The 27,174-nt window shown below is 41.4% G+C and overlaps 1 protein-coding gene across 8 annotated transcripts in view; it reads right to left on the bottom strand.

Annotated features, from left to right (window-relative positions):
• PHF21A (PHD finger protein 21A) overlaps positions 1 to 27,174 on the bottom strand; it is a 103,243-nt gene that overhangs the window by 21,528 nt on the left and 54,541 nt on the right. For 5 of the 8 annotated variants that reach the window (XM_075837935.1, XM_075837939.1, XM_075837932.1 and 2 more), the window contains 8 exons: positions 13,199 to 13,402; positions 11,017 to 11,265; positions 10,820 to 10,909; positions 9,088 to 9,372; positions 6,062 to 6,154; positions 5,933 to 5,984; positions 3,032 to 3,111; positions 582 to 642 (listed from right to left, as the gene is read on the bottom strand). In XM_075837935.1, coding sequence (XP_075694050.1) covers positions 582 to 642; positions 3,032 to 3,111; positions 5,933 to 5,984; positions 6,062 to 6,154; positions 9,088 to 9,372; positions 10,820 to 10,909; positions 11,017 to 11,265; positions 13,199 to 13,402 — 1,114 coding nt within the window. The remainder of the gene's footprint in view (positions 1 to 581; positions 643 to 3,031; positions 3,112 to 5,932; positions 5,985 to 6,061; positions 6,155 to 9,087; positions 9,373 to 10,819; positions 10,910 to 11,016; positions 11,266 to 13,198; positions 13,403 to 27,174) is intronic. The other 3 variants (XM_075837936.1, XM_075837934.1, XM_075837938.1) reach the window with 1 other exon arrangement.

The following is a 27,174-nucleotide window of genomic DNA, read 5'->3' as shown; positions in this document are numbered from 1 at the left end:
TGGCACCGATACAGGCACGTAGGAATATAAAATTACAACCTTTAAACCCCGCTCACATTGTACTGTGCATTGGTGCTGAAATAAAAATCCGCAAAAATTGTGCCGTGTGTGAACTTGGCATAAAAGCTCCACAAGTTCGGAATAATCTCTGAGGAGTCACTACAGATTCAGATAGTTATTAGTATAGCAGAACTTTCTCACCCAACCTAAGAGGTCTTTCAGTAGCCCAAGGAGGGAAAAAAATATCAATACAATTACCGCACAGAAGCAAAACCACATGAAATGTTTGCAGCAGTTTTACCGTGATCAGGGTAAGTGTATTTACATGGGGTTTTGCTGGGGAACTGCGTCATTATTTCCCTCTGTGAATGCACTAACAACTATTACATCTGCCAGCCTCAATAATTCCACATTTCACCTGAAAGGCTTATTTTACAGGTGAGAATAGCATGCCACCAACACTAAGTCCAGTCAAGTTCCAGTATTGTCCAAGAAATGTTAAAGCCTGCAACACGAAGGGGAGAGAAGCAGAGACAGAGAAAGAGGCAGATACAGTTTTAAGCACAGTTCTAAGAATGTACCTCTCTTCCTCGTTCCTGGATGCATTGTACTATTCAGGTAAGTCACTGCACTCTTCTTACGCTGCAAAGGCAGAAAAAAAATATGTCTTTAAAATGTGTATAGAAAACAGATAAATTGAAATTTTAATAAATACTTAGAGGCTCTGTCACGAGATTATAAATGCCCCATCTCCTACATAATCTGATCGGCGCTGTAATGTAGATAACAGCAGTGGTTTTTATTTTGAAAAACAATCATTTTTGAGCAAGTTATGAGCAATTTTAGATTTATGCTAATTAGTGTCTTAATGCCCAACTGGGCGTGTTTTTACTTTTTACCAACTGGGCGTTGTACAGAGGAGTGTATGAGGCCGACCAATCAGTGACCAATCAGCCTCATACACTTCTCATTGTTCCAGCCCAGCTTCTTTCACTGCACAATCACACTGTAACAAAGGGCTGGAACAATGAGAAGTGTATGAGGCTGATTGGTCACTGATTGGTCACTGATTGGTCGGCCTCATACACTCCTCTGTACAATGCCCAGTTGGTAAAAAGTAAAAAACACGCCCAGTTGGGCATTAAGAAACTAATTAGCATAAATCTAAAATTGCTCATAACTTGCTCAAAAATGATAGTTTTTCAAAATAAAAACCACTGTAAGGGTATGTTCACACGTAGTGACCAAAAACGTCTGAAAATACAGAGCTGTTTTCAAGGGAAAACAGCCCCTGATTTTCAGAAGTTTTTTGAGCAACTCGCGTTTTTCGCGGCGTTTTTTACGTCCGTTTTTGGAGCTGTTTTCATTGGAGTCTATGAGAAAACAGCTCCAAAAACGTCCAAAGAAGTGTCCTGCACTTCTTTTGACGAGGCTGTATTTTTACGCGTCGTCGTTTGACAGCTGTCAAACGACGACGCGTAAATGACAGGTCGTCTGCACAGTACGTCGGCAAACCCATTCAAATGAATGGGCAGATGTTTGCCGACATATTGTAGCCCTATTTTCAGACGTAAAACGAGGCATAATACGCCTAGTTTACGCCTGAAAATAGGTCGTGTGAACCCAGCCTTATCTACATTACAGCACCGATCAGATTATGTAGGAGTTAGGACACTTATAATCTGGTGACAAAGCCTCTTTAAAGCGTAACTAAATGTTCGACAAACTTCTGATATGTCATAGTGACATGTCAGAAGTTTGTATTGGTGGGGTCCGAGCACGGAGACCCCCACCAATCGCTAGAACGAAGTAGCTGAAGAGTTTGTGTGAGCGCTTTAGCTACACTTTAACCACCTGAATTGTGCTGGATCCTAACAAATGTCAACTACATACCTGCCAGAACTAAATATGAACAAAGGTAAATGGAAGAGGTTATTCTGTATTAGAAAATCGGAACTGCTTTCTTCCAGAAATAGCGCCCCACCGTGAATGGAGCGGAGCTGCAAGACCAGGCACAAACCATGAACAGGTATGGTGCGTTTTTAAGAAAAAAGAAGCTACGTTTTTCTAATCCTGAACAACCCCTTTAAGCCTCATTTTCTAATTTTTCCAAACTACTTACAATAAGATAACTTTTAGACCTTGTTCACATAGTTCAGATTTGCTGCAGATTTTGCATGCATTTTTTCTAAGCCAAAACTAGGAACGGAACCTAAAGAGAATATATTAAGAAAGGCATTAAAGGTCTACTCTCCTGGATCCAATTCTGGTTTTGGCTTAAAAAAATGCATGCAAAATCTGCAATGTGTGAACAAGGCCTTAGTATTGGGCCATATAGGACTTCTGTGTGCGAGATAATAAAATAGTTGGATATTGAAGGGTTTTCTGGTTTCAAGTAAGTAAAGCTGACTCAATGTATAATAAAAACATTATACAACTTCCTAGAGAATTTAAATACAAAGTATATCACAAAGTTGCATAACGTTTCATCATCCAGGGATTAAGCTTTATTCCCATACAACCCCTTGAAAAGTTTAGCTAAAGGTATATTGTTATTATAGAAAGCATATACACCCACTGTATAAAATAATGTAACCAAATTGATGCGTACAATATGTGGAATAAGAAATAAAGCCAATTTCCATTATAATTAGGGCTTTTGGGCTAGAAGCAAAGGGTATAGTCAGACGTTGTGATTTAGGTGCGGCCAAAATTGCGTAAAAAGAACGTATGCGGTTTTACAGCGATTTGCTGCAGTTTTCGATGTGGTTTTTTAAAGGTAAAACATCTATCTAACGTGTTTCACACCGCATAGGATTACTTAGTGGACCACGGTAAAACCACGTGGTTATTTGTGTGTTTTTTTCTGCATCTCAACGTCTGAATACATCCTAAAAGAAGTAACTCCAATATAGTGCCGTTTTTGAATCGAGTCGGCGACACTCATTTAAAAACCGTTCGAGGACAGAATGCTTTAATGCAAATCAACAAGATTATTAATAGTCACACATGATGCAAAGCGACTGCCCACCTCTGGTTCAAATACTGCCCCGCTGTACACAGGGTTTGCCGTTGTTCTTCTTTTTCTTTCTTGCCGTTTACTTTGAATTTCTGAAGTAGGGAAAAAATAACGTTGTGGTTAGACAGAACAATACAGCACATTAATCAGTGGCTATTGTTAGAAAAAAACCTAATGCAAGCCAACATTTAAAAGGGGTGTTTTAGTAAATGGAAATAAAGCTTAACCTCTCAACGCCGAAAGACGGATAAATCCGTCCTCTGCAGCTGCTAGTTCGCACAGGACGGCGGATATATCCGTCCTGTGATGGCGCGGGCACTGCCAGTGTACCCACGTGATCAGCGGCAAGAGCGCGGCTGTTATACACAGCCTGGCTCCTGCCGCAATCGAAGCGCGCGCGCCGATTCCGGCAGTTTAACCCATTAAATGCCACTGTCAATAGCGACATCTAATGTGTTTGACAAAAGGTAGAGATCCCTCTGTCACCCCATCGGCGCCCCCGCAAAGAAATTGCGGGGCGCCGTCGGGTTTCCATGGCAGCCGGGGGCCTAACAAAGGCCCCCAGGTCAGCCTTCAGCAAATGCCTGTTAGACCATGCCGGAGGCATGACCTAATATATTGCCTGTCAGTTTTACACGGACAGGCAATAATGCTTTGGTATACTAAGTATAACAAAGCATTATATATGCGATCAGCAGATCACATGGTGAAGTCCCCTGGTGGGACCAAAAAAAAAAGAAATAAATGTAAAGCAGTTAAATAAAGTTTGTGAAAAAAAAATAAAATAATTTACAGTCAAAAATCAAATAAAACTGCCCAAAAAGTGGTTTTATTTAGTAAAAGTGTCAAAACAAAGAACACATACACATATATGGTATCCCCGCGATCGTAACGACTTGAACAATAAAATGAACACATTAATTAAACCGCTGGATGAACGGTGTCCAAAAATAACGCAAAAACCAATGGAAAAATTCTCTCGTCTCCCATTTCCCCCTATAAAAAATTAAACAAAAGTTAATCTAGAAGTCCTATGTACCCCAAAATAGTACTAATGACAACTACACATTGGCCCGCAAAAATCAAACCCACATACGGCCACATTGACGGAAAAATAAAAACGTTACGGCTCTTGGAACGCGGCGATGCAAAAACAAGTACGTTTTTTCTAAATGGGTTTTTATTGTGCAAACGTAGGAAAACATATAAAACCTTTACATATTTGGTATCCCCGTAATCGTGCCGACCCATAGAATAAAGTGAACATGTTATTTACGCTGCATAGTAAACGGCGTAAGTTTATAACGTGAAAATCAATGCTGGAATAGCTGCTTATTTTCAATTCTCTCCTAAAATAAAGTTAATAAAAGTTAATCCATATATTATAAGCATCTAAAAATGGTGCAATTCCAAAATACAACTCGTCCCGCAAAAAACAAGCCCTTATACGGCTATGTCGACGGAATAAAAAAAAGTTACGACTCTTGGAATGCGACCGTGAAAAACCAAAAAATAATCCTTGGTCATTAACGCGCAAAATGGCCTGGTCATTAAGGGGTTAATTATTAAAGCTATGCAGGGGAAAAGTGGTGCAGTTGCCCATAGCAACCAGAATCCAGCTTCTTACTTTCCAAAGGTCCTTTGGAGAATTAAAGCAGCAACTTAATTTATTACTAAGGGCAACTCCTTTTCTTTTTCCTTGCACTGTTTTGAAGCAATTCAAGTCCTAGTCTCCATGACACAGCTGCAGGGCTTGCAAAGTGTATCAGATCTCTCTTATAACCAGTCGTGCAACTGTGCGAACAGCACACCAGGACAGGCCGTCCGCCACTGAATATCAACAATCATTGTTTCTATATATTGACAGCAAGCAGAGTTCTCGACAACTGAATAACTGATACACAAAGTATATTCGAAAGTTGCATAACGTTAATATACAATAACGAATCTTTATTTACATAAAAACTGGAGAACCACTATAAGGCCTTATTCACATGGACGTGACCGTTTTGCGTGCGCAAAAACGCTGCGTTTTGCACGCGCAAAAGCTCCGTGTGTCATCAGCGTATGGTGTGCGGCTGGGTGATTTTCGTGCAGCCGGCATCATTATGACACTCTGGTTTTAGGTTTACAAATAGAAAAGCACGTGGTGCTTTTCTGTTTTCATTCATTTATTTATTTATTTATTTATTTAACTACTGTTGGGCGAAGTGCTTCCGTGTGCCGAGCGCGATTTGCACGCACCCATTTACTTCAATGGGTGCGTGCTGCGCGAAACACGGGCAAATATAGGACATGTCATGAATTTCACGTAGCGCACATACGCTGTGTGAAATTCACTGACAGTCTGAACGCCCCCATTCATTAACATAGGTCCGCGCGACGCGCATGGAAATCACGCGCGTAGCACGGACGTATAACACATTTCTGTGAACATACCCTGAGGCCTTATTCACACTGAGTTTTGTGACGCGGAAACCGCGCCGCAAAACTCGCCAAAAACCGGCCGAAAATACCTCCCATTGATTTCAATGAGGCAGAGGCGGTTTTCTCCCGCGAGCGGTAAAACCGTCTCGCGGGAGAAAGAAGGGACATGCCCTATCTTTGGGCGTTTACGCCACTGACCTCCCATTGACATGAATGGGAGGGAGAGAAAGCGTATTTTGCGGCGTTTATGCCCGCGGCGCTCAATGGCCGCGGGCGAAAAACGCAGCTAAAATCGGCGTTCAGGGAGAGGAAAATCTGCCTCAAACTTCCAAATTGAATTTTGAGGCAGAATTTCCGCCTGCACAAAACTCAGTGTGGACATAGCCTTAAATAGATTTTTAGAAATATATTTGTCTCACTAAATATTTACTGTTCAGCATGGTCAAAACAGACTCATATAAAGACTAGCATGTTTTTTCTACTTACCTAATAAGTGGTCATGCGTTACTAAACCGAGCGACACCATGAACGCAAGTTTCTAAAAAAAACAAAACATTTGTATTAAAAAGTTCATTACACAAAGAACCTAAAGAAGGAATAAAGCTCAACCACTACCTGTGGGTTTTCCTCTCGTTTTGGCTTGGGGGCAGGTTGCACTGTCGTACTGCTGTCACTTGGCTTCGCTGTTTCCACCTGAGTTTTAACTGTCTAGAGGCAAAAAAAACACACCACAAATTAGTCCATATCTTACAATAATAATCACATTCTACAGCAAAACTTTGAAAAACTATAAGGGTATGTTCACACGCAGTAAGCAAAGAAGTCTGAAAATATGGAGCCGTTTTCAGGCGAAAACAGCTCCTGATTTTTAGAAGTTTTTTTTAACAACTTCGCCGCGTTTTTTACACCCATTTTTCAATGGAGTCAATGAAAAACGCCTTAAAAAACGTCTCAAGAAGTGTCCTGCACTTCTTCTGACGAGCCGCCATTTTACGTGCGGTATTTTGACAGCGACGCGTAAAATAAAGGCTCGTGGGAACAGAACATCGTAATTCCCATTGAAAGCAAACGCCCGAATTACGTCTGAAACCACTGCATGTGAACATAGCCTTATACTGCAGGAGTAATAATAATCATTTTTCTAAATCACTTGTATTGGCCATCTTGCTTCTAGTTGCGGGACGGACTGTAAAAATTCTGTGTTGCCGGCTGCTCATAACTCTGCAGTTAGAGATGGAGCGTCCTGCTCGTCTCCATGGCTCCCATATGTAGAACGGCTGCGAGCGCTATAGAATCTATTGCACTGGCAACCGTTCTGCATACAGGGGCCATGGAGACGAGCAGGACTATACAACTCTAACTGCAGAGTTATGAGCAGCCGGCAGCACAACTTTACACAGTCCGTCCTGCTGCTAGTATCAAAATCAGTAATACAAGTGATTTAGAAAAACGATTTTAGTGCGCACTCCTGCAGTATAATAGTTTTTCAGCAAACGTGACGGTACACTAATTTTGTGTGCTAATCTGTTTAGTAATTTATTGTGCAGTTGGTCAATAAATTGTCACTGGTGTTTCCATACACTTGCAGACTCCAGTTACCAAATAGTTCTATAAAGTCAACATCTATCATCACTTAATTCTGACATTATGTTCATGCACGCATTTTTTGTGATGTACCTATGGTGTTGGAAAGGAGTAAAGAAAGCAATAACTGTAGAATCCTCATCAGATGCAAAGAGTTATCAATTCTTTCCATTTCAATTCATGGTCTATTTAAAACAGTGTTCCCAAAAAAAAGCTGAATGCCCCCTGCACGTGACTCCCCAGCTATTGGTAGATACAGATTGTGCATTTATGGCAGGAGGATGGTCATAGCATTACTGAAACATGACACAGGGATCGCAGCCATATCACTAGCAGATAGAGGGGTCCCTATTCTATGTTAGGCTTCGTTCACATCAGCATCAGGGCTCCATTCAGGTGTTCTGTCAGAGCTTTCCATCAGAACAGAAACAAACAAACAAACAGAAACTATAGGCTTCCGTTTGCAACACCATTGTTTTCAATAGTGATGGATCCGGTGCAAATGGTTTCCATTTGTCTCCGTTGTGCAAGGGTTATGTTGTTTTGATGGAATGAATAGCGCAGTCGACTACAGTATTGCTTCCAACAAAAACTACGGAACCCTTGCACAACAGAGAAACGGAAACCATTTGCACCAGATCCGTCACCATTGAAATCAATGGTGTTGCAAACGGAAACCTACAGTTTCCGTTTGTTTCAGTAAAGGTTCCGTTCTGACGGAACGCCTCAACGGAGCCCTGACGCAGATGTGAACGAAGCCTTAGAGCCATAAAGATATGTTCCCACACATAGGATACGCTACAGATTTTATGCAACAGGTAAAATTGGTCACAAAAATCCGCACCAAATAGTGGCGGTTTTTCCGCAGAGTTTTTACCTGCGGATTTAGTGTTAAACATTAATTATAGAAGAGTTTTTTTTTACTGTGTTTCCGCTGTAAAAACCGCAAATCTGCTGCGGAATTTATGCTCCCATTGAAGTCTATGGGCCAAACATGCACAGAACAAGCAGCATAAATTAAGCCGCACTGCAGAACACTTTCCTCACAACTTTTGTTTGTTTTTTACTGCAGCGTGGGCATGAAATTTTCTAAATCTCATTCACTTTGCTGCTACTGTAAATGCTGTGGAAATTCTGCAGCTTTTACGCTATGTGGGAACCCGGCATAATACTCATATCGGTCATGGACTTTTCCCCTTGTAATGTTCAACACCATCTGTTGTAACCTAGAAAAGGCGGGGACCTCAAACTTAAGAAACAAAAACATTTATATCAGTTGGAATTGGTTTCCACCACTTTTTCAGTCTTTCTTTCATGGCAATTTTTTTTTATAAAAACACACACAAAAAAAAAAAAACGTATAAAAAAAAAACCCAGGACCTACAACTAGCTCATCTTGGAATTAAAGCGTACATCACATCACATCACATCACATCACATCACATCACATACACACACACACACACACACACACAAGCACACACACACACAAATTTCTTTACAAAAACTGTATTGAAACAAAATGAACCAGTATTTCAAGTTAATGAACACTGCATAAGAGCGCGTGCAATTTTGTGGACTTTATTTAGGATTAAACATGCAAAATAGCACGAAGATTTACGCTGTAATTTCAGCTCCAGTTGGAGTAAGCTCATTAAAGTAGAACCACTAAAGATGGCAAGAGCTGCAGAAAAGGTAATATATTAACTGCGCTGACCGACTAAGATGAGATTTACAGGTGGTGCAGGGTTTTGTGTTCAAAACAGATTCTATAATAAAAATGTAAAAAATACAGAGGGGTGGGGGAAGGGCAGGTGTTTAAATCAACTGAGATTTGAGTGCAGTATACAGTGTGGACCTTGAAGTCCTGCTTCATATTGTACCTCTGTGTGCCTTCGATTCCACAAATGACGCGTTTCATCCGATCCTATATTGTGAATAATACGGTGCCGTATGAAGCCACCATTTGAAAGTACACAAAGTGCTCATGGCTCTGTTATTTGTAACGGTCGAGACTGTGTGCACTTTTTTTGACAAAAATGAATGAGGGCTGTTACCTGCTTCTCCAGGTTTGGTTTTGGAAGCTGCAGAGTTTGTGCAGCTGCCAGTCTCGTGCCTGGTGCAGCTATCACGATACTAGTGAGCTGTGCTGTAGGGAAGGCTTTGGAAATGGCCGTGGGTTGTCCATTCACAATACGCACAGGATGGATAGAATTCTGAGATGCAGACGTCAACTTTGTGGTCAGCATAACTGGCCGCTGGATAAGCTGTGGAGCGGCCAGCATCGGGGGTGGGGCAGGGGCGATTGGTATGTTGTTTTGCGCAGCTGGCTTTGGCCGCACCTGAAATAAATATTAAAAATGACAAAAATATAACTTAATTAGTAACGATTTGCAGTGAAAATACACAATGTGAAAACAAGCAATTTAGTTGCAAAGGTGGACCAAATTCTTTAATCAAGGAATGTTCCCAATTCTCTGCTCAGTATTCGGATTCTGGTCTCACAAAATGTCACAATATATTGCAGTTTTAGAAACTAGTGACGAATTATCAGTTTCTAGATCAGTGGATGTTAAATTAACTCCTTCCTACAAAAGGACGTAATAGTACACGCTATTTGCGGTCACCTAACCCGCATTAAAAGACAAATGTACGCCCAGCCAATCACGTGGCAACAAAAGATGAGCCTGGCTGTAATTGAAAATCGGGCTAAGAGAAAAATTGGGTATCGCTGCAATATTAACAACCGGTAAAATAAAAATTGGCTACGTCGATGTAAAGAAGTAAAAAAAAAAAAAGAAGTTGCGTTTCTCTGAATATAGGGACACAAAAATGCTTTCGCTATGCAACACATGAAAACATTAACCAAAAACAAAACAAAAGCCCCTAAACATATTTGGAATCATTGCAATCGGAATAACCAGTAGAGAATATAGTTGCGCAAGGTAAACAGCATAAAATAAAATCCAAAAACAATAGTGAAAATGCTGTATTTCCCTCCCCACCAAAAAAAAAAAAAAGATGTGGCATAAAAATTTAAGGAAGTTTTCCCATAATCTATATTTATCCCCTACACGCAGAATAGGTTGTACCGCTGGGACCCCCACCGATCCCAAGATTAACTGGCCATCCCTGTACATCCCATATGAATGGAGCGGTACGGCGCATTCTTGGCCACCACTCCCATTCACTTTCTACTAGGCGGACCCATAAAAAGTGAAAGGAGCGGTAGCCGAGCATGCACAGTACCTGATCATTTCATATGGGGTGCACAGGGACGGCCAGGTGAGTCCGTTCCTAGCGGTTGGACTCCCACAGATCAGATATTTTTCACCTATCCTGTGGATAACTGATAAATATTGATTATGGGAAACCCCTTTAATCAATAAAGTTTGTTCATTATCAAAGGCCTTGTTCACACGGCGTGTATTAAACGCATTTTTTGCAGCATTTTACGCGCCGACAAACACACACTTTAAGCTTCCCATTGAAATCAATGGGAAAACTTTTTGTAAGTCAATTCCTGGCTCTGAAAACGCGCCTAATCCCCTTAGTCAATGGGAGTCCTAGTTACGCGCCCGAAAATCGCGTCAAAAACGCCTGTACTGTAAAAAGCGATTTGCAAAAACGCTAGCGGTTTTTTGACGAGTTTACACCTCGGGTTTTTTTAGCGCCGTGTGAACAAGGCCTAACTGCACGCATACATATAAACATGTAAGTATAAAATACAGTTTCTCAACGTTATCACACACTGAAATTCTTAAAATATGGGGAGGAAAATTTACTCACTTGTGGAAGAAACGTTGGACGAGGAGTGAGCCGTGGGGGTGGGATGAACTGGGGAACTTTGATAGGCTGAGAAGTTGTTGCTTGGACCTGCTATACAAAATTGAAATCCTACAACATTAGACATTTCTGAACAATGCCAATATCAGACAAATAGAATTCAAATTAATACGCATAAAAGACATAAAATGATCGCTCACCAGAGTAACAGCATTTTTTGCCAGTATCTGAAAGGTCTCTGTTCCCTGACTGGTGACCTTATTAGACGTCTGCAAGTTTATTGCACCGCTTTGTGCATCAGAGCCTAGGACTGCTTTCTGGCTGTTGATGGCAGTCACCATGGCAATGGTTGGTCTTTGCCCCAAAATAGAAGTGGGCATGGATGCTGCTGCGGCTTTCAACACGAGAGGTAGAGTCTTTGCCGTGATCATAGAGGCTGTGGCCAGAGTCTTTTGGGAGAAAAAAATAAATAAATAAAAGATTACTACATTTCCAATTAAAACCTAAGTCACATGCAGCCATATATCCGAGTCATCTTTGTTTATTACTTATATCCTTTACTTGGAAGGCTGGGTGACAACCAATTTGGCTGCCATTACAGCTCCCACTGGGCACGTCATAAAATTTGTCCATACTACTTAAAAGGCAAACCTGCAGTATTACGGAGGTATTCTCCCATAGAAGCATTGCTTCTCACAGAGTAAGCCTCATGCACACAAACTTATTTTTGTCCTCCCGTAAATACGGGTCCTTGGTCACACGTATTCGACCCTTAGTGCGCCAGTATTTACGTACCCGTGCCCGTAAATACGGGTCCGGTGTCACCCGTATTTATGGGCACATTTTCGCTGCAAAATTGCACTGCAGTAATCGGCAGCCCTTCTCTCTATCAGTGCAGGATAAAGAGAAGGGGATGCCCTTTCCGCAGAAAAAGTAAAAGAAATTCATACTTACCCGGCCGTTGTCTTGGTGACGCGTCCCTCTCTTGACATCCAGCCTGACCTCCCTGGATGACGCAGCAGTCCATGTGACCGCTGCAGCCTGTGATTGGCTGAAGCCGTCACATGGACTGAAACGTCATCCCGGGAGGCCGGACTGGAGGAAGAAGCAGGGAGTTCTGGGTAAGTATAAACGTCTTTTTTTTTTTTTTTTTTTTTTTTACAGGTTGATCTATATTGTGATCGGAAGTCACTGTCCAGGGTGCAGAAACAGTTACTGCCGATCGTTTAACTCTTTCAGCACCCTGGACAGTGACTATTTACTGACGTCGCCTAGCAACGCTCCCGTAATTACGGGTGCACACACGTAGTCACCCGTAATTACGAGAGCCACATAGACTTACAGGGAGGTACCCGTGGCCAATAGCGTACCCGTGGCGTTTTTACATTCGTATGCATGGGGCCTAACCGTGAGGCAACTTTCAGGCTATATTCACACGTTCTGGATTTCCCATGGCAAATCCGACACTTATTCACTAGAAGAATGATGTCAGAAATCCAAGACTGACACTTCTGCCATGGATGTGCAGTTCGATGTGCCACAGATCCACATAAAGATTAGGCCCATTCAATGCTTTTCTGTGTGAAATCCACGGCATGCTACTTAATCTCACAGATGTTTTTTCCACTGGCTCAGACCAAAATTTGCGGTTTTTTTTTCCACTGCCTGTGGATGGGGTTACAAACAAACAAAAAAAAACCCTATTCACATGCATTAGACGCAGAATGTTAGCGGATTTGGGGAGTATTTCAACGCAAATTAGTGCGGGATCCTCTAAGTCTGGAGTGTCTGAATGGGCCCATACCTTAAATTACCATATACAGCTTTCCTTTATAATCTGTCGTGACCATAGAGATGTGTAATAAGTCTTTACTTTGGGATACCTCAGTAACGCTGGGCATACAAGTGGAATTTTTTGCCCAACATGACAAAAGATGACATATTTGGCGTTTTTGCAGACCATCTCTGATCAATACATTCATACCCTCCTTTTCGTCTGACTTGTCTAAGGTGTTGCTTTTGTCAATTTTTAGTTACTCTGACAGCTGAGCACCATAAACAAAATGGTATAATTATTGTACCGGTTGAAAAGTAAATTCATATATATTACAGCCATAGAGACAAATGACTAAGGCTCTGTTCACATCTGCATTGTGGTTTCGGTTTATAAAATGATAGATATCACCGGCACCTGAAAGACTCCTTTGACTTCTAAAAGGGTCTGTTGCGTTCAGTCGTTTTGGTTGGAATTCTTCCTGTCAAATCGGACAAAATCTGCAAAAGATGCTCCGAACTGAGCCTGCAACGCAGATGTGAACAGAGCCTAAAGCATTATTGAAGAAAACAAAAAAAAAACAAAACTTGGCAGGTAAAAGATCTCACCTGTGTGCCACTCAGGCCTGGAAGAGGTGATGTAGATGCCTGTGACACTGGTTGTAGTTGCTGTAGTTGTATCTGATGTAGCTGCTGCACTTGTGGTGTTGGCGGTTTGCTTTCTAGATGAAGCAGAGGCTGGATAAGAAGTCTGTTGTCTGGGAGTTCCTGTTTAACTATGAGATTCTTCCTAAGCTGCTCCACTACAAGTTTCTGGAAGTCAAAATAAGTTTGTATGAGAGACTTATTACAGAACATTGCACTCAAATATTAGTAAGCTTTATTGCTAAAATGCCATTTGTGGAGACAGTCTCAGATAGGAGATACAAAGAAACGAGCAATTGAGAATCTTGATATAAAGTCATAATAGAAACACAGTCAAGTAACTTCCTGGTTGAATCATGCAAAACGGCAATTCTGGGAATAAAGCAAAAACCATGGCAATAATAAGCCAATAATATTTTTATTACCGAAATGTTGTCCTACTGAAAAGTCTGTCCAGTATATGCACTCAGTACTTGGTCGGGGCTCCTTTTGCATGAATTACTGCATCAATGCGGCGTGGCATGGAGGCGATCAGCCTGTGGCACTGCTAATGTGTTATCAATGCGGCGTGGCATGGAGGTGATCAGCCTGTGGCACTGCGGAGGTGTTATGGAGGCCCAGGTTGCTTTGATAGTGGCCTTCAGCTCGTCTGCATTGTTGGGTCTGGTGTTTCTCATCTTCCTCTTGACAATACCCTATAGATTCTCTATGGGGTTTAGGTCAGGTGAGTTTGCTGGCCAATCAAGCGCAGTGAGAACAGGTGCCAAGTCCTGCTGGAAAATGAAACCAGCATCTCCATAAAGCTCGTCAGTAGAGAGAAGCATGAAGTGCTAGACGCTGCGCTGACTCTGAACTTGATATAACACTGTGGACCAACACCAGCAGATGACACGGCTCCCAAACCATCACTGACTGTGGAAACTTCACACTGGACCACAAGACACTTGGATTGATTTCTCTCCACTTTTCCTCCAGACTCTGGGACAGAGATTTCCAAATGAAATGCAAAATTTACTTTCATCTGAAAACAGGACTTTGGACCACTGAGCAGCAGTGTTGGTCCACTGTGTTATATCAAGTGCAGAGTCAGCGCAGCGTCTACCAGGAAATTTTAGAGCACTTCATGCTTCCCTCTGCTGACAAGCTTTATGGAGATGCTGATTTCATTTTCCAGCAGGATTTGGCGCCTGCCCACACTGCCAAAAGTACCAATACCTGGTGTAATAACCACAGTATCACTGCGCTTGATTGGCCAGCAAACTCGCCTGACCTAAACCCCATAGAGAATCTATAGGGTATTGTCAAGAGGAAGATGAGAAACACCAGACCCAACAATGCAGACGTGCTGAAGACCGCTATCAAAGCAACCTGGGCTTCCATAACCCCTCAGCAGTGCCACAGGCTGATCGCCTCCATGCCACGCCGCATTGATAACCCCTCAGCAGTGCCACAGGCTGATCGCCTCCATGCCACGCTGCATTGATAACCCCTCAGCAGTGCCACAGGCTGATCTCAATGCCACGCCGCATTGATAACCCCTCAGCAGTGCCACAGGCTGATCGCCTCCATGCCACATTGATGCAGTAATTCATGCAAAAGGAGCCCCAACCAAGTATTGGGGGCATATACTGTACATAGGCCAACATTAAAAATCATTTTTGAAATTGGGCTTATTTAATATTCTAATTTTCTGAGACACTAAATTTGGGGTTTTCATTAACTGTTACTGTCAACATTAAAAAAGGAAAAAGAATGCTGGAAATAGATCACCCTGTATGTAATGAATCTATATAGTATAGAAGTTCCACTTTTTTAATTGAATTACTGAAATAAATTAACTTTTTGGATGATATTCTAATTAATTGAGAAGGACTAGTATTATATATATATATATATACACACACACACACACACACACACACACACACACACACGCACACACACACGCACACACACGCGAAATACAAACCTGCCCATATGGCCACTTTGAAGTTAATCATTTTACACGTGTCTGACTATTATATCCCAGTCATGGGTATAGGACCTATTCTACTTACACATAGCTTTCACTGCTTGATCTTTAACACAAAATATTCTGAAACAAAATTCACATTTGTATAAAGATCCGTGCAAAGCGTAATCAAGCCTCCTCTGTCCTACGTCGATAGAATTGACAGCAGCGAAGAGGAAAAAACGTAGGAGTGCGCTGATCGAGCGGGCAATATCGATGGGGGGGAGGCCTGGCACTCTCACTAAGCCATTTAGCCAGCTGGCTGTCACTTGCCAACAGATGACTTGTCTATAGGGTTAAAACAGGAATTACAGGACAGACTTAAAAAGCAAACTAAACATAAAATAAACTCTTTAGCAACTTTACTCATATACGCAAAGCCAATAATCAGCATTACTGACAGAAAACCCGATGTTACAATACAAGCCTGCATCTAGGCTAAAACAGTAGGAAACACAGGGCTACAAGAATGATAAAGCCAGATGGTTGTACCAAGAGGGACACTCCGATCAAAAGAGGAATACTAGGAGATGCATCCTATGGAGTGCTCCCAGACCAGCAGCTAGGGGGTGAAGCAACACATTGCTAGATAGAAGTAGGTTTCCTTTCTATACTCGCATCTATTCTCTAGAACGGAGAGAGACAAACTGCAGCTGAATGTTAATGAATGCCCATGAGTTTCTTGTAGATATTCGTGATATTTACATTGCGGCTCAGCTGCTATTCCTGCACAGAAACACTCAATCCTGCCATCCCCTTTACAGACGTTTAACATTTTATGAAAAGCAGAATGTGCATCTGTAAGTCCTCGGGTAGAATATCTTTCACAAATTAGCGATTCACTAGATTTTATGAGTCTGTCTCTGCGAGGCCATTTTAGCCATAATTTTACCAAAAATGCTGCGAACATAGTCGAAGAGCTCGTTCAGACATACACGGTACAATGCACCTAACTGTCCATAATGCGGATACAACACCCGCATCTCTTCTTGGCTGTACTGAACAGCACTATAGATCCAGATAGTAAAACCGCATAGCGGTTACATCCAGAGTACGGTACAGGTAACATATCCCTGTCTGAATGAAGCCCTATATAAAAGCAAGAACTGATGACACCTGATGTGTCAATTACTTAAAAAGGGCTTGAATTTGCTTCCTAAACAAAAAAAAAAAACTATACACAGTAGACAAATTACTGTAAAACTCAGGAAACCGTAAACCCACTAATTGCTTTTTTTTTTAGTAGCTGGACAACGAGGGCTTTCATAGACATTAGGAAACAACCCCGGAAATAAACACAATTCAATCATATATAATAATATTATATATCAATTCTGCCTTTCAATTCATTCGGACTCGGGGGATGATATTATAAAGCATAGGGTGCATTAACGAAAAGAAACACTTCCATTTACAGCCTGTGGGAACTGCTTTGACCTCTTCGCTTTTCATTAAGTAGAAATGAATACCGTCAGATAAACAGACTTCCAAAAAATTGCCGCATTGTGAGCCGGGTCCTATCATTTAATTGTTTGGGTTTTTTTTCGCACTGTTGTCTGCAACGATAAAAACACCATTCACTGGAAGGCATCGATGTAATGAAGAGGCAGAGCACATTAAACATGATGTGTAATGCAGTGAATCACCCACTGCCGGAGTAATGTCCAAGTCATTTATCCACCTGATTGTGCGCTTCATGTCTTGCTCCTTTTTCTTGTGTTCATGTATAATTGAGCGGAGTGCGTCTGACTTCAGTAACAGAGCTGTATTGGATTTTTTGCTTAAGTCTGCAGTATTAAAATGTTCCTGTTGTCATGTACGTGGGATTTGCCGTCTCCAAAAGGCCTCATCAAAGGCAGCCAGTTGGTGCTGCTGTTCCATGTGTGCAGGGGAGCTCTCATGTTCTAGGTTAATGGAGTATAATTAGAAGGGAAGATGAACGCTTACACCACTCGCTAGACTGTACCTGGGCTCTGAATGATAAGTGGTCCGCTTAGAAATCCAACACAAATAATCACGTCTGCATTTAGGACTTTCTATGCAGGAACTGCTCATCTATCGGCCTGTCACACTGGTATTGTAGCAGTAAGAAATGTAAGTGCTTATTTACATCTATTTACCGTCCAAAGTAAAGCCTTAAGACTGGAATACTGGCTCCAGATGAGTGTTTTATTAACGCAGAGATAATTTCCCACAGCTTGGGGTCCCCGCTTGCTCTCGTGAGAGCTGCCAAATGTAGACTGTTATAAACCATGAGCATTTTCTGTGAAGACCCTCCTACAGCCATTTGGGAAGGTTTGATATATACAGTGGGTTGTTCTCGCTTTACACTTCAGTATTCATCCAGATCAGTATGGCCGTTCTTCATACACTAGGGTCATGCACATAAATAATGCACTCCAGTACTGCGCTGAGTATAGGAAGGGGAATTTACTTACCACTTGGTGTTCCAGTAATAGGCACATGCTATTTTATGCTGTTGCAGAATACTTTGTTGTTAACGGATTGAGACAGAATGAAAAGAATTTATTCATCTTTACATTAAAGACGATTCTTTATATTGCATTAGATTTTATCCAAATAAAAAAAAAAAAGATAGGCCTTGGACTAGAAAGAAACTTCCACCATATGCTTTAGGTTTTGTAGCCAAATTTGCACAAATCTTCTTTTGCCCACGGTCGTATTACAGCTCCTGTGGACGGGATTGTATCCTCTGAAATCTGGAAGAGACTGAGCAAGCTCTCCTGATCTCACAGGATAGGATCCGATCTAGTCCCTGACACTACATTTTTTTGAGTAAAAGAAAAAAAAATATGTCACCCAGCACCTCCTTGTGAAAAGGCTGTGTGGACAGAACCTAAATTTAAAAAAAATCCCTAAAAATACAAAAAAAAACAAAAAACAGTATTGTGCCTTTTTAAAATGACTTTGAAAACAAACCCTCTGGGAGGGGGATGCATGCGATATCTGGCTACCATTTCTAGCATGCTTATGAGCAGAATGTAAAGGTCAGGTACTTCAGGTTGGCATCACAGTTTTTCCAGACATCAAAGTACTGGTGTAATTTTCAGGAGCCACATCTGAAGGTTTTATAACTCGCATACCGTCTGAAATTAAATGAATTTTTAACCTTACAATGCCTTTCAAGTAACTTGCATTTACTGAATACCGGAACAGATGCGCATAGTACTTGCTCTAGTTCTTGAAACATACCCAACATTCTCATTAAAAGGCCATAGGGCAAAGAACACATATACTTCGTATAAAATTCGACCTGCACAAAATGCATCACATTGTACATATTTAAAGGTTATAAAGCTTCTGCCATAGCTTTGGGTGGATCTCCAGGCTTCCCCCTTAGACTGAGTTCACATGGTGTGATTTTGTTGCCTTTTGAACATGCGTTTTTTTGTTTTGGTAGATAAACTCCCATGAGTCTCAATAGGAGTTCAAAAACTGTGCCCGAGAGCTTTATTGCAAGGGTTTCCGAGCAGCTGCATGCCAGCCTTACATCACCAAGCACAATGCCAAGCGTCGGATGGAGTGGTGTGAAGCAGCCGCCACTGGACTCTGGAGCAGTGGAAACGTGTTCTGCGGAGTGACGCTTCTCTGGCAGTCTGATGAACGAGTCTGGGTTTGGTGAATGCCCGGAGAACGTTACCCGCCTGACTGCATTGTGCCAGCTGTAAAGTTTGGTGGAGGAGGGATAATGCTATGGGGTTGTTTTTCAGGGGTCGGCCACTTTGTTCCAGTGAAGTGAGATCTTAATTCTTCAGCATAAAAGACATTGTGAGCAGCTTCCAACTTTGTGGGAACAGATAGGGGTTTGGCCCTTTTCTGTACCAGCCTGACTGTACGCCAGTGCACAAGGTCCATAAAGACATGGTTGGTTGGGGGAATTTGGTGTGAAAGAACTTGACTGACCCCAACAGAGACCTGACCTTAACCCCATCCAACACCTTTAGGATGAACTAGCACAGAGATTACGAGCCAGACCCCCCTCTTCGAACATCAGTGTCTGACCTCACAAATGTTCTTCTGGATGAATGGGCAAAAATTCCCACAAACACTCCAAAATTTATAGAAAGTCTTCCCAAAAGAGTGGAAGCTGTTTTAGCTGTAAAGAGGGTACCAACTCCATATTGATGTCTATGGATTTGGAATGGGACGTCATAAAAGCTCCAATACTTTTTTCCATATAGTATATGTGTGGTAATCACCTGATCCCAATGCGGATTTAGCTGCTTGTAGTTTATAATCCGTCAATGCATGTGTATGGGACACATATCAACATCCTACAAAGCTTTTGATTTTACACAGCAGCCAATCTGAACACAGGGAGGTGTCTAGAGCCGGGGAAAGGAGGAATAGGTTTGACGGAACCACAGTATGAGACCATGATGAGACGGGAACGGTGTTTCAGACTAACTCAAATTTCCTTTGCAGCCTAGGCTACCATGCAGATGAGCTCTAGTCACTGTTTATAAAGAAGTATTCACAAATTGCGATTTGTTTTTGCTTGCGTAACTGTGGCGACTTTGCAAAAAAAGAAATAAAAATCGCTGCAAAAACCATGACACGATAGGAACGTGTAAACACTTAATAAAGCAAAACTAAAAAGCAGCGGAAACGGACCATTTTAACTAAATGCAATATACATGGTGAATGAATATATCTATATATATATATATATATATATATATATATATAAATATATTTAGATTTTCTAGGTACATACATGTCATCGTAAATAAAAAAGATATATAAAAAATAAAAAATAGATAAACTCGTAAAGAAGAAGAAAAAAAAAAAAAAAACCCCCATACAGGCAGCATCATTATACAGAATTTAGATGGCAATATAATCCCAGCCATAAATAGTAGGAGACGTATTAAATCCCTAAACAACCTATAAAGATACATACAGCAGCCACGTGGGACAGGACACATTGATACGCTGTTTTGTATTATTTTACAGACTAGGCGTGGAGGACATTAAAGACGACCTTTCAAGAGACAGTGAAGCAGAACTCTCCAGCTGTCTGTCAATCACGCATCAAGATGTCTTTTTACCGCCCTTCTTGAGCACTTCTGCCAGCAAGTACAAGAGGGAACTGTATGTCAGCCACTTGTTTCTATGGAAACACAGATGGGTCATTTTGCAAAGACACTTATCAATGGTAAATCATCCCAAGACTGATGATCAATTTTCTTATGTACACTAAAACAGTAGGCAAACCCGTGACTGCGCATACTAAAAAAGCAGGTTAGGGAAAAAAAAAAAAAAAAGATCCTCGTACATTTAAAAGCGGTTTTCATCTCAGTGCACAACTCTACCCATAATCACAGTGCGGTTCGGAATTTAACCCCGCAACATGTCAATTTATGCTGCGTTTTCGTTGCTTTTCTGTTGCGGGGTTTCCCCATTGAATTCAATAGGGATGCAAAACCTGCAACAAAAAGCCAAGTGTTACACCACAAAAATTGCAACTCGGGGAAAAAACAAAACCATACTTACCCAGAACTCTCCTCTTTTTCCTGCATCCAGCCTCCTAGGATGGCGTTTAATCCCATGTGACCACAGCAGCCAAATCACAGGCTACATGGTCACATGCCTGCAACGTCATCAAGGAAGGCCGGACTACGCGCAGAAAAGGGGGAGGGGACAGGTATGAACGTTTTTTTTCCACAGCGGAAATTCAGTTCGAAAAACCTAAATACAATGTGGTGTGTTTTTTCGGACGGGATGTTCTGCGGGTTCCAGGTCAGATACGCTGCACAGTTTTTACGCATCATATCCGACCTGTGGGAACCCGGCCTTAGTGTTAGGCTTTGACAGAAACCTCGACAGTCCCCATTATAAGTCAATAGGTGCCATCAGCCGCCAGCATATAGATCCATCATACTCTGGATCTGGCACATTGTAATTCCAAAATAAATGCAAGCCATGACACCAGTGTGAACATAGCCTTATTTATTAGCATGTTTGGCACTGGGGGCAATTTCAATAGCGCTCCAACACAAAGGCCACTACTCGCCACCTGCTCGGTACTTGACTGTGTCAGGGATTCTGACCTGCGTAAATATCCAACTTTTGACATGGTGCTGGTACATTGCCAAACCTTGCTGCCATAATCTTTTGAACATTGATAGGGTATTGCAACGTACCCTTGGCACAATAAGAGTGAATTCACATGCTGCGGAATTGCTGCAGATTTTCAGGGCAAAATCTGCAGCAATTTACAGTACAATACATGTGAAGAGTTTTTAAAACCCCCATCCACATGTAGTAAAAAAATAAAAATAAATCCACACGGAATTGAGGGCATGCTGTGAATTTTCTAATCCGCTGAATGCCAATTCCGTTGCGGATTTGTTGCAGATTTTCACACTTTACAATACATACGTTGATATCACCAAAATCCACGTCAAAATCTGCATCCAACACATGCAAATTTTGTTGCGGATTTCCTGAAAAATCAGTGGTAGAAATAGTGTACAGCACGTCGAGCGCCCCGTTCACATCTGCGTTGGGAGACTCCGTTAGGGGCCTTCGTGACAGATTCTGTCATTTTTTTTCCAGAAGATAGCACAGAGTGTAAATATAGCAAGAGTATAAAATGGTGCACACTTTTTTTGTGTTCCTATTAAACAATAACTATTCCCAAAAATTAATGACAAGCTACATGTCCCTGTGCTAGTTTTGAGATATCTGGTAAAAATGCTGACATTTTAGGCCTCATGCACACGGCCGTGCCTGTAATCTCAGCCCGCGATTCCGGCCACGGCTGGCCGCATTTTCGATACAAAGTATGGGAGCATGGCCCGTAAAAAAACAAAAAGTAGGACATGCACCATAATTCCCAGCACGGTTCTACGGCACGGACACCCTTCCGTAGCGATACGGAAGGGTGTCCGCGGCCAATAGAACTGGGCGGGTCCGTAATTGCGGACCATATTGTGGTCCGCAATTACGTAGATTTTTCACAGTCGTGCGCATGGGGCCTTAGTGGAAAACGGTCTCCAAAAAAAGAAAAAAACACAAACATTTGAGTGTTTACAAAGCACAAGGAGAAATATTTAGAAAATAGAGGGCTGATATTGAACTGCCTTGACAATGGGCTCACACGATCACACTACAATCAAATTGTTTTTGGGGGAAGAACAAATTTTTTTAAATTATTTTTTAACTGCACATTAATTGCACATAAGTGAACCTGACAAAAACACTGACTGCTGGGCCGCCAGGCGCACAGAATAATGAAGGAACACAAAGCCCCTCCAAGTCTTTAAACTAATAATTTATACTTCCAGATGTTTGGCTTCATTTGGAGAATCAATCTAAACTATAAGCTTTCAAGTACCGGAAAATAGGAGCACAAAAAGGAAAGCAAAAATATTTTAAAAATATATAAATAAAATGTATGAGCCCCACACAAGGAAAATAACATTAAACCGCTACAAGTGAACTATGGAAACACAGAAAATTAACCAATTCCACAAATGACACCCAAATACAGACAGAAACAAGGACAAAACCCCCAAAATAGACCAGCCCTATAATAAAAACAGTAAAATGAAGAAAATTGTAATGAACATCCTGTCCCAAATTTGCTTTTAAATGTCACAGTAAATTTGGCTAATGTGTTCATCTCCGTATTCCACGCTATAGGCATATAATATCTTTAGGATGTATTTTCGGTTTTCTAATTAGCCTCTAAAAAAAATTTTTTTGGGGCCACTTAGCAAAACAAAATATTTTTTTATTTTATTTGCAAAGTGGCCCAAAAAAATAAAAGTTTTCAATCCTGCTCCAGTCCCGTTGGGTCTGTGTACACCCTAGGCCTCAATTAATTAATTCATTCGGTGGGTGCGTTGTGGTTGCTTGTGCTTTTCTTCCATAGTTTCTAGGCTATAGAGGTTTAAAGTGGAGAACACATATTTTGGAGTGGTTTTAGGAGTATTCCACCCAATAAGTTAACAACATGGTCGGTAGTTGCTTTGGTATAAACATCATTCAAAAACGTGTGGTTATCTGAAACAGACATCCCCTATTCACACATTGCAGAAATGTGTGACTGTCATGTACATCGGAATGGAGCTTGCAGAAATCCATGCACATGCTGCAGAAATAATCCCATTCAGATGCATGGAACGGAACAGAAATATCTGCAAAAAAAACCACCGCGTGTGTCAAATGGTTGGAACGGTAGGTCATCACTTCCTGTAAAACTTAGCAAAGAACGGTGGAGACCACTGGACTATCAGCACTGGGGCGGTGGGGAATTTACTAGATTAGTATTACTTGTATTGTTGTTTTAATCACATCCCCTGTCTGCAGTCGGTCTTTTAAAGGTCACGGAAAACCCAGGATCAGACTTACGGTTTTGATGCCGTTTTGGCCATAAAAGTGGATTCAAAAGGAAGGACAGAAAGAAAAGAATAATGTATCTCCTTTCTTTTGTCTCCACCACTGTTTTGGCTCAAAAAAAGGAGCGAAAAACTGCATCAAAATGGTGTGTGTGATCCTAGCCTTAAAACACTTGTAAAAAAAACACTATAAATTTGAAGTGTTTTATGTTTTTCTCATGCTCCAACAAAAAAAGCCTATTCTGAAAATAACGCCATACCTAGGGCATGCTGCCTTGAAAAAACGAAAACGCCACTAACCTACAAAAACACACTAAAAGGCCAATAACACCACACAAAAAAGAAAAACATTGTTTGCAGTGTATTTTATATTTCACTATTGACTTTCAGCTAACATCTGGCTGCAGCATTTTTTTCCTAAAAAAAAACCAAACAAAACACCAGGAAAATTGCAGAAAAAACCCAAAACAATTCTCTCTAAAAACACTACATGTGAAGCAACCCTTAAAACTTCTCGAACATGGTTCATTCTCAGTGAACCTCAACAGATATGTACGAACTTCTAAGAAAGAATTTAGAATTACACCTCAGCTTTTCGGATGACGTGCAGATTTAAGCTTTAAATGAAAAACACAGTTTTTTTATTTTATTTTTTTTATAAAAAAAAGCTCAAGTTAATATTCGTGAAAGAACACAAGACTAGAATTATGGGAAACCCATCTCTGCTAAATCAGAGCACCCTGCATAATTTATGCCAGCTCAAAATAAATAAAAATAAAAAAAAACTGCGCACTGAATGCAAAAATATAATGAGGTTTGTGGGCACAAAACGTAATTGGCCCCTGCTGCAAGTAATCAGGCCCCTGCATCCTTAGCAGATCGTTCTCTTATAATGTGCTGAAATTTAAAGTGCCGTCACTCCAGGTTTGAAGAATTTTCAGGCCTCAACGTGAGGAGCATCACAAGGACTCCGGTCGCAAACTCATCAAAAAAGTGCTATAGTGCACTGGCAAAGTATCTAGAAGGAGCCAACTTGGAGGGATGTAACGTGGGGCCTAGAGCATCCAAGTTGAGGTCTTTGTAGATGGGGATAAGGGAAAAGCTTTAGAGCGGAAAATAGTTTTAAGAATACAATGCTAAGAACATAACCTTCTGATTGTAGGCCTATCATGGCAGACAGAACACAATTAAGTTGCAGATCTGATGGGACCTCATTACACCAAAATATACTGTAAACTCTTCTATTAGCAATCGAAGCCTAGCAAGAATAACAAGCAAACAGCGGTGCTCCAGATCTACCCCCTGTTATTTTAGGGCTACAATTTAGAAAATAATCTCTCTTCATTCCGGAGCAGAGAATTCTGCTATAAACTTTACCATGGAGGAAGCTCTGGATTGACACAGCACGTATACGAAGAGGAGAGAAGTCTGAAAATGATTTTATGTAAACACGTTCAAGGCTGCCACTGGGATTACACTTTCATTTTAAAGCTTGGGAGGAGACTAAATGCAGAAGGCTGATTTTTTTCGCTCACGCTCTCCAGATCAAACAATAAGGAGCAGCACAGTTACTGAATGTAATAGCAGGCCCGCAGCGGAGCATTCATCAGCATTGTGTGTAGGGCCTTCCGCAAAGTGAAGTCCTTTTTAGCGGTTATTAACGGTGCGGTCAAATCGCGGTTTATGGCCAAGTAATTGCAGCAAAATGTTGGTTTTGCCACAATCTCGTAAAAAAAAGCAGCATTTCTCCGTCATTTTACAGTAATCAAAGCAATAAATGACGCACTGTGTGAATAGACCCAAACAATGCTGCAAAACGGACAATATGCACCTCTGCTAGAATCTGAAACCTCCTCACAGTCTGGGTTGCATATTATCAGCTTGAATTAGAAGTGAGCAATGGTGTATCACAAAACACACCACAACTGTATGTAGATTTACTGGTGATTTATTTAGTTCCATAATGCAGGTTGAAGAAAACCTCACACATTAGGTAGAGGATAGTAATTCAATTCCCTAATATATGCTTTAAAATAACCACGGTGTCACAATAAATTCACCCGCACCTCAAGCGCAACATCTAAATACACCCAAAGGTACTACTCACGCGACAGTGAAAAACGGTGTGTGAATACTGGCCTTAGAAAAAGAAAAAAAAAAAAAAAAAAAAAGGGGACGTGTCCTATTTTCACGGCCCGACCCCCCCCCCCCCATACAAGTCAACAGATCCACCATTCGGCAAAATGCCATTCATGTGATGACCTTAAAAAACGGAACTGATCGGTTGCTGGCAGTGGCGCATGCAGTGTGAACAGGGCCCCGCTATTCCTCTTGCCAAGAGGCCCTCACAAATGGACTATTATATCCACGTCCTTACCACGTGGATACAATTGACATTACTGGCAAGGCAAGGCAACCATTGGTTCCCTTCCCCGTCATGGCGCTTTTTTTGTAAAGCAGGTAGCGCAATGACGTCATCGTACCGCCTGCTTCATCGGAAGAGACCGGGCCTACATAACTGGAGGAGAGGGACTGGGGACAGGTGAGTGTGGCCCCATCTACATGGGCACTGTGGTGTTTTCAGGGGGTTGGGACCAAAAAAAAAAAAAAAAAACCTAGACAAATTAAGTACAACAGTTTTTTAACGGACGAGAAAAACAGATGACAAACGACCGTTTAAAAACGGTCAGACGGACAGGAAACAGATAAAAGTTTGGGGACACAGAAGCAAAATAGCCATGAAAAACAGATCGTTTGATCCGTGGGGGGTGGGGACTTATTGGAGTACAAACAACAAGGTTTATGTCAACAAGCCCATTATTACCAGATTTACTTTGAAGACAAATGTAACTATTATAGGGCGTAGGCTGTTGTGTATTTATAGAACCCGAACATGTTCCAAAAAGATACATTTTCTACCAGTGACAGTCGGAGGAAACAAGCTCAAAAGGATCATTCCAACACCCCGCCATTTGAAAACATCGAAATACAGGTCGGCGTTAACCCTCCTTTCCCATGGATACTCAGAAGAAGGTTGTGTTGACACTATGAAAGAGCCTGAACACTAATGGCAGCACATTCACAAGCAGCTCCAGAAAATGAAGAAATACAACAATTGCCAATTTGAAAGGAAGTGGAGCTGTAAACATGCCACATAAAAGCACGGGGAGCGCAGTAATGTACTATCTTGCTCTAAATTGTAATGTCAGGATAAGTATCCTCTAACCAGTAATATCAGCAGAACGGGCCCGAACATCCTCCTCTGGAGACGCACAAATCAGCACATACAGCACAGTCTGTCACACTGGTCACACTTCTGCATCCAACAACACACTCTTGTAGATCATAGAAGAAACCCATTTTCTTTGATTTTCTGAGCATAAGTCTCGAGGCTCTGACATTAACCATTTCCAGGAAGAAACTCTAAAGATCCTTTTACACCGGTCAATATGAGACGGCTCGTTGATCGGCGCTCGTTTGCTCCTTTCACAAGGAGCAATGATTGGTTATGTCTGGGGATGAGCAATTATTACTACGATCACTCGTCCCCTTACATTTCC

Source organism: Rhinoderma darwinii, chromosome 9, assembly GCF_050947455.1.
Source record: "Rhinoderma darwinii isolate aRhiDar2 chromosome 9, aRhiDar2.hap1, whole genome shotgun sequence".
NCBI lineage: Eukaryota > Metazoa > Chordata > Amphibia > Anura > Rhinodermatidae > Rhinoderma > Rhinoderma darwinii.
This window is presented reverse-complemented; position numbering and strand designations above follow the sequence as displayed.